The sequence below is a fragment of the Henckelia pumila genome, chromosome 3 (genome assembly GCF_033568475.1).
Source record: "Henckelia pumila isolate YLH828 chromosome 3, ASM3356847v2, whole genome shotgun sequence".
Lineage (NCBI taxonomy): Eukaryota > Viridiplantae > Streptophyta > Magnoliopsida > Lamiales > Gesneriaceae > Henckelia > Henckelia pumila.
In genome coordinates, this window is record NC_133122.1 from 199,262,833 (window position 1) to 199,274,575 (window position 11,743).

At 30.2% G+C, this 11,743-nt stretch overlaps 1 protein-coding gene across 1 annotated transcript; it reads left to right on the forward strand.

Annotated features, from left to right (window-relative positions):
• The first annotated feature begins 10,054 nt into the window (after window positions 1–10,054).
• LOC140893208 (uncharacterized) lies at window positions 10,055–11,164 on the forward strand. The gene is made up of 2 exons (XM_073302270.1): window positions 10,055–10,667; window positions 10,765–11,164. Exons 1-2 carry the CDS (start codon window positions 10,055–10,057, stop codon window positions 11,127–11,129), a joined length of 978 nt encoding a protein of 325 aa, XP_073158371.1. The 3' UTR covers window positions 11,130–11,164.
• The last annotated feature ends 579 nt before the right edge of the window (window positions 11,165–11,743 follow it).

Genomic DNA, 11,743 nt, shown 5'->3' on the forward strand with positions numbered 1-11,743 from the left:
AATTAAAAAAACTTAAATAAATTATTATTTATAGTATATATTAAATATGAAATCTATATATATATATATATATATATATATATATATATATATATATAATATGTACAAATCCATATTTATATATATTGTGTGTGTATATATATCTATAATATATTTAATATAATAAATAAAACAATTATTATACCATTAAAATGGTATATTTAAAATAATATGTATAAGTCCATATAATATATTGTGTTTATATATATATATATAGAGAGTATATATTTAATATAATAAATAAAATAATAATTATTCCATTAAAATAGTATATTTAAAATAATATATTATGTATGTATACAATTTACATATATTATACGGGACTGGTTCACTCAAACTCGGGACCTGTCCTGCAACTCATTGACCGGGTTTGAACCGAATGGAGCGAGATTGACCCGAGGATGGGTTTAAACCTGACTTATTGGCATCCCTAAACTTAAGGTAAAAATTTGGTTACGTCATAACATATATAAAAAAAAGGGCAACTTTCAAATAGGTACCTAAGGCAAACAAAAGTTTTATTTTAGTACCCAAAGTGGTTTGTTTCAAAAAAAGCTCTTGTCTTTTAATCATTATTATATTGTGAATTATCAGCTGTGGAATCGGATTCAAAATCTGATTCACTGGATTCATCAAGATAATAAATATTTTCATCATCAGATGAAAATTCAATTGTTTCTATTGGATAAAATTCAATAGTATATATTTCTTCAAGAAGTTTAACTTTATTTTTCTTTTCATTTCGTTTTGGACATTCATTCGCATAATGTCCTTCTTCATTGCACAACCAACATGTGCAATTCTTTCATTTACCTTTTGAACAAGGTGGTTTTTTGTTATCAATTTTTTTATAAAATTTTCTTCTGTAAGGTTTTCTGAAGAAATTCTTTTTAAATTTTTTTTTCTTATAGGGAATAAATTTCCTATTAAAAGACTTATAATGTTTATTAGATTTATTTTGTTTATGTCTTCTTAAATGTTTGTGTGGTTTGTTTGTTTTGCAATCATAATCTTTTACTGTGAATTTCATTTTGTCACAACAAAGTTTATTATTTTGTTTGTAAGATTTGGATATTTTTTTATTTAATATTATTTCATGGTATTTCTTTGTTATAATATCTTTAATAAATTTAATAGCTCCTCCTAGTGTTTTGGCATAAGCGCTAGTTAAAAATTCATCTTTACTATTTATTGGTATATTAGGTATTTTATTAAAAATACTTAATTTATAATGTTTTTTTTTATCAGCATCTATTAACTTATAATAATTTATTTCATAATCACAAATAAATTCTTCTAGATAACATAAATTTCATAATTTTATATTATCCAGAATAAAAATTGCTCTATTTTGTTCTATATTTTTGGCTACTAAATTAGCGTCATTATTAGAAACTCCTAAAAATTCTTGGTACAAGGCATCAACAAATAGTTCGAAATATCGATGTCCTGTCATTCCTTGTGATAGATTAGTAGTTACCAGGTTTTCAGCCCAAGTTCTTACTGCTCCTACTAATGTCATTTTTACCATTCCATGAGTTAATACTTGGATGTTCTCACTTTTATCTAATAATGGTGTTAATTGGATTTGTACTGATAGTTCATTTGCCCAATGATCTATATTTGATTTTCTTTCCTTAGTAGTAGAACATCCTAAATCTAGAATGCTTTGTTTTACAAATCCCAAAGTTTTTGATTCTCTAAGAATATCTCTAATATCTTTATATGTTCCAAAATATTGGTCTTTATTATATTCGTATCCTTCATTTTTGGTGCCACTACCACTACCTACATTCATTCGTAGAGTTAATCGTGGTCTAGAATCATCTTCTGATTCTGGTTCTGAGATATCCATATCTCTATATTGTTCTGTTTCTGGATGATAATGATACAGTTCTTCTGTATTTATTCCTATTTGTTCATAATCAGATTGATTTGTTTCACTAAAAATCTCCATACTTAGTTTTTCCATAAATAAGGAGATTTCTATACCATGATTCAATTTTGAATGTTGGTTCTTCTTCCAGTTTTCTTTTTCCTTTATATATTGGAAGAACTTTCTTAAGATAGCTTAATATTTCATGTTGATTTATTAAATTTGTTTTTGAATTAGAAAATCCTGTTTTTTGTATTTCAGCAAACTTACTTTGATTGAATATAATATTCAAATTATACTCTTGATGCTCTTCAGATTCATCAATCTGAATGTTTTGATTTAAAGTTATTATCTCTGTCATTTTAACAGATGATAGAACTTCTTAATTTTCTTAAAGCTATTAAAAGCTTTTTTGTTGATTCTATTTGTTTTAATAGATTTTGGAAATCTTCGAAATTGTCAATTGAAGATTGACAATTTTTGAGATGTTTCAATTTGTTTTCACAATTTTCTATATCAAAATTTATATTTTGGGAATATAAATTAAAGATATTTGCTTTTGTATTTTCATACATTTTTCATTTAGTAAAAATTGTTATTTTTACTATTTTGTTTTTGTTGACCGTGTTTCGATAATAAAGCTTGTTCTTATTCACAATAGATTGTTATGTCTTCAATTTCTTCATTCTCAGAAATTTGAATTATCATTTTCCAGTTGCTTGAAAAATGTTTCTTTTTATGATTTTTGAAATAAAGGGTTTGAAGATCTTTTATTATATTTCATAATTGATTTATTTGACGTAAATCTTTTAGTAAGATTATTTTATCAAATAAATTTTTAATCTCAATATCTAAAGTTAATCCAGGCATTAATAATCTGCTTTATTTAACCGCTCTGATACCAGGTTGCGGAACTCTTCTTATTTATTAGTTTACACATCGATTTATAGTTCTGATTCATTTGTAACAGATAAATGATTTAATCCAAATGTGATTCCATTCATTCATTACTATTACAATTTTTAGTTGATAAACTGATTCGAATATAGTTAAATCAAAATTATTTATGTGATATTCATGAAATGTATCATATTCATGATCATCCTCTGTTTCAAACCAGTTTTTAATTATTAATCTTCAATTTCTTATAAAGGACGATGACATGATTAATATGTTTTGAATATTTTTTTTTAATTATTATTTTCATTATCAATTTCATTATATATTTCCTTTATACTGTCTTCACCAAATCGAACAATTATATAAGTTTCGACAATGAATAATCGTTGATTTATTTTATTCATTTTGTTATAGATCTGAATGTAGAGTGGATCTGTATTTTCTAGATTTTGAATTTTATTCCTCAGATCTCGAAACTTTTTATTTAATATGAGTACTTCTTGCTTCAGAGTCATTCTAGACATGATAGAGTTTTGAATAATTTTTAAATTAAGGGCAACAATAGGTTCAGGAAGGTTACCTTAATTGATTGATTCTTGATTTTGAGCAGAGGCCAAATCTTTGCTTTCTCTTAAAGATCTACTGATCAAATGGTACTTGTTTTCCAGATCTTCAGGTTTACTCTAACCATGGATCTTCAATTATCAGCTTCCAGCCTTGTCACTCCTTTCACTCTATTTACTTAGTTATTAGCCATAAGGCTTAATTTTTGTTTCTGATTTTTATGTTTCTTAGTTTCTGATAATTTTCACACGTCTTGTATGAACCAGATTGTAAGAAACTTAAGAAGAGAGAGAGATACTCAAACTTCACTTCTCCATTTACAACACAAACATCTCCTTTTATAGGCGTGGAGAAACGCATACAAAATTAAAATAAAGAAAAAGAAGGGGGGGGGGGGGCGCTCGACACTACATAATGGAAAATAGCTCATTTTACATCTGAGTGGATGTCTTTCACATGTGGTGTGGTCCACGATTTCTTTTGTTTTTACATTGTGTCACTATCTGAATCACTGGCACATTCGGACCATTTTTTTATTGGTTTGTCTTCTTTGACAGCTGCTTCTTCTGTCTGAATTGGTTGGCAATGTCCACATTTGTAAGTGGAAATTATTGTTCTTAGTCTTTGACATAGCATTTGTTGAGTTTCTCTGGTCATGTCAACTCTTGCTTCATATATTGGGGCATCGAATTGAGCTAACATGGCTTGATCTTTCTTTTGGATTGTCTCCTTGTGTCCAGTGGTTAATAAAATTTTACTAGTTGCAAAATTTATTTTAACCTTTGAATTTCCATCAATTTTTCTTGTCTTTGAGATCACGTCAATCAATGTATTTATTCTTATCTCAGGAAGTGTTGAGATATTCATTACTGGTTTCTCTTCATTTGATCCTTTAAATAAGAATTTGTCTTTATTTCTTCGACATTGAATGTATATCATTGGTTGATAGAATTTGTCATTTTCCCAATCTGGAAGGGTTGAATGCAGGGGTGTTCATTCGGGCGGTTTGGACCGAACCGAACCGAAATGGGTGGTTCGGTTCGGTTCGGTTTTTAACCGAAATTATTTCGGTTTTTCGGTTTTTTGGTTTTTCGGTTTTTTTTAAAAAAAAAAATTTGAACTTTTTTTTTTCTAAAATTCAGTTTTTTGAAAAAAAATTAAAATAATTTTTTTTTTAAAAAAATAAATATTTTTAGTTATTCGAATACTTTTTTGGAAAAAATTAATGGTTAAATCAAATATTTGTGATTTAATACTTCGAAAAATATATTTGAAAATAATTGCACTTAGAACAAAAAAATTTCTAACGTTTTTAATTTCAATAATAATAATTTATGAATTTATAAAAATAATGTAATATATAATGCAAATATTTGTATATATAATATAATAAAATAACTTTATTAATTTTTAATTATTTCTATTTCAAAAATCAATATTTTTTAAAATCACTAAATCAATACATTTTTCAAGTTGAATCCACAATTCAAGTATGTTTGAATAATTAGATAAGTAATTAAACCAATTATATATTTTTTTTTAAAAAAGAACGAAGGATGACTTTTGTTCTTTCAGTTTTTCAATAAAACTAATTTTATGGGCACACAATATTGATGTACATATTAATTGATTGGTAAAAAAATTCAAATTCAAAAACAAAAAAAAAAAGCAAAAAAAAAAACGGTTTTTCGGTTCGGTTAACCGCGAAAAAAACCGAACCGAACCGAAAAACCAAAAATCCGGAAATCCGAAAACCGAAAATCGAACCGAATTTTTTGTTTAGTTTTTGGTTCGAACCGAATTTTCGGTTTCGGTTCGGATCGAGCGGTTATCCGAACCGTGAACACCCCTAGTTGAATGAATACTCAATGTTAATACTGGATCGTCTTTGAAGACTGCTTTCTTGAACTTGATGATACTATTTCTCAGTTGATATGGAAATAGTTCTATCTCTTGATTGTTGGGACTGACTTTTAATCAATTTAATAATCCATTTGAAAAGAATCTTGCGACTTCATGCGCTGGAGCACTCTCCAGTGTTCTTGCTCTTGATATGCTTTGTGTGTCACAAGTTTGTAGCCAATATCCTGCAGATGGTTTGGCTATTCTCAAATAGTTTAGTGTTTCAAAGAATTCGGTCTTGAGTTTTCTGGAAAATTTGTTTTTTCAAAAATTGGTTTTTGTGGTCGCAAATTGACCATCTTTCTTTCTCTTGTTTCGAGGGCGCTTTTAAACGTTCTTTCTTCTTTTTCATTTTTCTCGGTGTTGGCTGTGACCACCGGTTCTTTTTTCATTTCTTTTTCTTTGTTGTCAGTGTTGGCTGTGACCACTGACTGTTTCTCATTCATCTCCATTATTTTATCAAATGAAGTTGCTATCTTTTTTTGGTGTTCTTGGTGAAGATGATGATGATAAGGTTGTCATCTTCTCTTTTATCCTCTGAATTTTTTCGATTACATTCTTTTCTTTTTGTTGAAGAATTTGAATTTCTTCCTGTATATCGATCAATATTTTCTCTAATTGATTTAGTTTGTCCATCCTGCACAAGAAAACATATATATATATATATATATATATATATATATAAATGGTTAGAAATTTAACTCTTTATCGTGAGTAATTCGGATAGTTTTATTATGCATATCATTGCATTTATGAATTCCTTTGCAAGAATTGAACCAATCTTTATGAGATTGATTATTTTTTACTCATAGAGTAATTCATGTTTCTGAATATAAATCTCATTTCATCAACTTATATTCTCCATGATTTCTAAGGCATGTTCGGATGACTCGCAGTCATTTTCTGGATCACTTAGGATCTCCTTTGTTATTCCGTTACTACGGATAGTATAATTTGGATGAAATTCTCTGGTTAATGCGTCAGATAATGAATTATCCGTTCCTTTGACATGCTGGATCTCAAACTGATAATGGTTCAATTCCAATTGCCATCTAATTAACCTTGCTGCATTTCTTCCTGCATTTTTTGATATTTTCCTTGTCTTGAATTATGTTAAATTCATATTATCTGTTCTTACTAGAAATTGTTTAGAGATAAGATAAATTTCATAAGTTCTGATTGTAAATATTAAAGCTAATAATTCTTTTTCATTTGAGTGATAATTTAGTTGTGCACCTTGAAAAGTCTCTGATGTATAATTACATAATTCTTCATTATTCCTGGTAGTTGTTTTAGTAAGTTCTTCTAAATTTCTTTCTCTTGTATAGGCTTTTAAACATGCTCCCCAGTATTCATCTAAAGCGTCTGTTTCGATTATTATTATGTCTTTTTTGGAAGGAAAATATAACTCAGCAAGATTACTAATTATTTTCTTTTTAATAGTGTCTATATAATTAGTATCTTCTTTAGACAATTTCCACTTATAGTCCTGTTTAAGTTTTGCCTGAAGAGATTTTCTGATTTCTGCAAGTTTCTTAATGTAATTTCCAGAATAAGTTAATAATCCTAGAAATCTTCTTAATTGATCTTTGTCTTTGATTTCACTAGGAAAATCATGAATTTTCTTAAATATATATTGTTGTAAACAATGTTTTCCATCTTCTATTTGTAATCCTAGATAATTTATTTTTGTTTTAAACAATTGTGCTTTCTTTTCAGAAAGTATAATTCCATCTTTATGACAAATATCTAGTACTGTCATGAGGTCTTTATAATGTTGATCTAATATTTTTGAGTAAATTAATATGTCATCTATGTAAACACAACAAAACTCTACATATGGTTTAAAAGATTCATCCATGTATCTTTGGAAAATACCTGGAGCTTGTTTAAGTCCGAAAGGTAATACAGTCCATTGATATTGTCCCTTTGGACAGCTGAATGCTGTAAGTAGTTGTGTTTGTGGTTCTAGCTGAATTTGTCAGAATCCTGATTTATAATCTAAACTGGAGAAATATTTCATTCCTCCTATATAAGATAGTAAATCATTCTTGTTTGGGATGTAATATCCATCCATAATTGTTGCATTATTCATTTTTCGATAATCAATTACCATTTTTTTCTTATCAATATTTTTCTTACTGACATAAAAGACTGGTGAAGAGTGTGGACTCTTACTTGTGATGATTATCTTAAGTTTTAGTAATTCTTGGACCTCTTTTTCGAATATTTTTACATCATCCATGTTGCATCTTCTTGGTGCTTCACGGATTGTGATATTAGGGTCTTTAAGTTTTATTGAGGCAATGAATTGTTTTCTTTTCTTAATTTTGTCCTGAAGATTTTCAGAACAAATATCACGAAATTTCTTCATGATTTCTTTTTCAAAATTAATTGTTAAAATATTTTCTATTTTTAGTTCTATTGGATTTGTATTTCGTTTATGAAAATTCTTTGTAAATCCTTCATTTCCTACATCGTGTACGTATTTTAGGAATATAAATCATTGATGATCTTTTGTTTAAAGTTATGTGATCTTCAAATTGTGTAAAAGGAAGATATTGTCTTAAAAAGTTATTTTCTATTATAATGTCCATTCCTGATTCTATTTGGTATATAATTGGTATTACAAATTTTGTTTCTTCGATTTCTATTTTTAATTTTTCTGCTACTGTGTTTAACATAATAATTGATCAATCTTCAATTCGAACTTTTAAACTTTTATCATATTTCTTCCAATAATGATTTGGGAGTATCTGTTTACTTGCTAGACACATACTTGCTCCTGTATCAACATAAGCATGTATATGATATGGTTTATGTTCTTTTATTTTAATTTGTATTTTTATATAAATGCTATTTGGATTAGTTTTGTTTTTAGTTTCCATTCTTTCACTGTTTTTTTTAATTCAAACTCATGATTTTAGTGATTTATTAGGATTTTTAATAGATAAGAGTAGAATTGGTATTTTTAAACAAAGTTTTCTCTCTCCAAGGAGTAGAAAATAAGTTTAAATGGATGATGTATTAAAATGTAAGATGAAAATAAGTTTGGGTATGAATTTATAATTTACCCAAAAAAAATCGATAAACTGAATTGAAAAGAATACATATTTTTATAATAAATTAAAAATGGAAAAAATAATTTCATAAATGTGATCAGCTGCCTCGATTCGAAATCAGGATGAGGCCAAAGTCCAATAAGCAAGAAGGACACTGAAGAGTGAGGGGCCCAATGGACCGTCCTCGATCGGTCAAAGCCCAGAGCCAGTCAAAGTATCATGGCCCACTCTGCTGTCACGACTGGCGAGATGGAAAAGCCGAAAAAGTTCAATGACGTGGCACATGGATCACCTGCTCCAATGGACCGTCCTCCGCCGGTCAAAGCCCAGAGCCGGTCAAAGTTACCCTGGCCCACTCTGCTGTCCTCGCTGGCAAGATGCAAAAGTGGGGAAGGGTTCGATGACGTGGCACATGGATAACCTGCTCTAAATGCTCCCTGACTTGGACGCATGAATATAAATACTAGTATTTCACATTGAAAACACTAAAAACAAACATATCTAAGCTTATTTTATCCAACATATTATATTTTCAGAAAATAACATATACATGGCTGATTTCTAGCTCATTTAATATTATAATCTTAAATTTGAGATGAAATTTTGTTTTGGATAACGAGATTTTTTGCTACGCATACTGCTACATTTCACGTTATGATATGACTACGTAACATAATAATTTCGATAATGTAAAAAATTATTTATGAAACAATGAAAATTTTGTGATAATGATATCATTTTCATGTTTATCATAGCACGAAGTGTAGAACCATATGTTGCGGACATGATCTCGTCCTCGTCTCGAATCTCGATATACATGCTACACGATCAATTTGAAAAACATGGGACAAAACATAAGCCCCAAATTATTTTTCTACGTAAGTTTCAAGACGAAAATTTTCTTATTAAGATCCACAGTCATTAAAAAGCATTCAATAATTATAACCACCAGGCCACTCATGAGTAGTAGTGACATACACCATCCCCGAGTGAGATTGAGAGAGAGAGTGATAAGTTTGACAACCAACACCAGTACACCACCCCCACGCTACAATATGTCAAATAAATTGTTTTTTTTTAATACATCGTTGTATAGCTTGAAAGAAACATAAAACATTGATTGATTACTCGTTTTTGTTTTTGTTAAATAGTTGCCTCAAGTTTTACAAAACATCAGTTAAATGCAATATTATCTCATCCAAATATATTGATTCTTATATCATGTATCATTACTCGTCCACGAGCCAAACGACGATACATGTGTATAGTTTTCGAATAATTCGAAGGTGTAGACATATAAGAAAGTGTGTAATGAGTACTGCGAGTAAATTGGTTGCATTCCTCCCATCATCATCATCGTCATCGATCAGTACTGCAAGTAATTTGTGAAGTATAATACCAGCAGTACTCAGTTGAGTTGAAATTCGATCAATTCAAACCCTTTTAATTCCTCATCATATTTGTGACGAAAATGTACAGAAATCATTAAAGGGAGAAGTTAATTTAAGTGTCGAATTTTTGGTTTTTTTTTTAAAAAATTTTAATTTTATTAAAAAAAAGGGGCACTTTATTTTTAACATCTTTCTCGCTAGGTGGCTTCACTTTTCAGGTTTCACTAAGCCCTCTGCTCCACTCACGCACATCCACACACGAGATTGAACACGCACAAACTGTCTCTGTCTGAATCCATCACTGGTGTGTTTTTTTTTGCATGGATCTCACGGTTTCTGGGCAAGAGGGAAAGGATATTTCGGGGAGGGATTATAGAAAAGGGAACTGGACGATTCAAGAAACGATGGTTTTGATAGAAGCTAAGAAGATGGACGATGAAAGAAGGATGAAGAGAAGCGGCGGCGATCAGAGGGCGAAGCAGGCGGAGCTGAGATGGAAATGGGTGGAAGATTATTGCTGGAAAAATGGGTGTTTTAGGAGTCAGAATCAGTGTAATGACAAGTGGGATAATTTGATGAGGGATTTCAAGAAAGTGAGGGAGTACGAGAGGAAAGTAGTGGATGCGGAAGTAGAAGATAAATCGTACTGGAAAATCGAGAAGAATGAGAGAAGAGAGAACAATTTGCCTTCCAATATGTTACTTCAGATATACGAAGCATTGGTGGACGTGGTGGACAAGAAAGATCAGACGGTGGTGGCCGCGGCGGCGTCGGCTAATGTGCCGCCTTATGCTGGTTTCGCAAAAGTGGCTTTGGGTCAGCCTTCGGTAATGCCTTTGCCGGTGCAACAACAGGCTGCCACGACGCTGCTGACGCTGCCTCCGCCGGCTGAGCCGCCACATTTTCCCTTCTCTCATCCGTTGCCCACAGTAGGTACTCTCTTCTCTCATTTATAGATACGCAAAAGGGATTTGAAAGCTATGCTGGACATTTTCTCGAGTAACTAATATACAATAATCAAACGACCCAGATTCGGAGGACACGAGTGAGTACACGGACTCGCCCGCGGCGAAAAGAAGGAAGAAAGGAGAAGGAGGGAGCGGCGGAGAAGGCAGCAGCGGCGCCGCCGCATTGGGAGACATAGGGACCGCAATCTCGAAGAGCGCTTCGATGATGGCTCAGGCGATGCAGTCACGGGAGGAAGCAGAAGGAAGAAGACACAGAGAAGTGTTGGGTTTGCGTGAAAGGAGACTGCAAATCGAGGAATCGAAGGCGGAGATCAAAAGACAAGGCATGAGCAATCTGGTGGACGCCATTAACAAGCTCGCAGATTCTATTCAAGCTCTGGCTTCGGGTAACAAAAATCAAGAAAGCGGAGGAGCCACCCATTCTTAATTGATTATTATTATTATTATTATGAAAATTAACCCTTATAACTGAAGGAAGGATGATTATAATATTATTATTATTGATTCTTAAACTTTGATATTACATTTAATTATCATTGGCTGATTTTTAATGTAGATGCATTTATATATATGATATGATATGATTATATGATTGAATTATTAATTAATAAAATATTCAGAATTAACTCCATTCTCCGTGTTTCAGAAGCATTAAATTTCCTGCCCAAACTGGAAGACTTGGAAGTGCCAACTTTATCTCTGCTTGCAGTCGTTTATTTTGTACATGTATATATATATATATATATATATATAATATTAAATTAAATGATTGAAAATATTTAATAATTTTTAAGAATAGTTCTTTATAAAATTGAATTTTTTTATAGTTAAATATAATGATTTTTTGAATAAAATTATTTTATGAATCGTTACAATAATGGTTGATTATAATTTGTAGGAGGTACACTGAATATTTTAAAATTTTGTACGTTTCCTTTATTTTATATATAATAATTATAGCATAAGGATTTTGTGAATTTAAAATTAATATATCGTAGCAATGAAAAAAATTAAAACATAGAATAGATAATTAAATTCTAC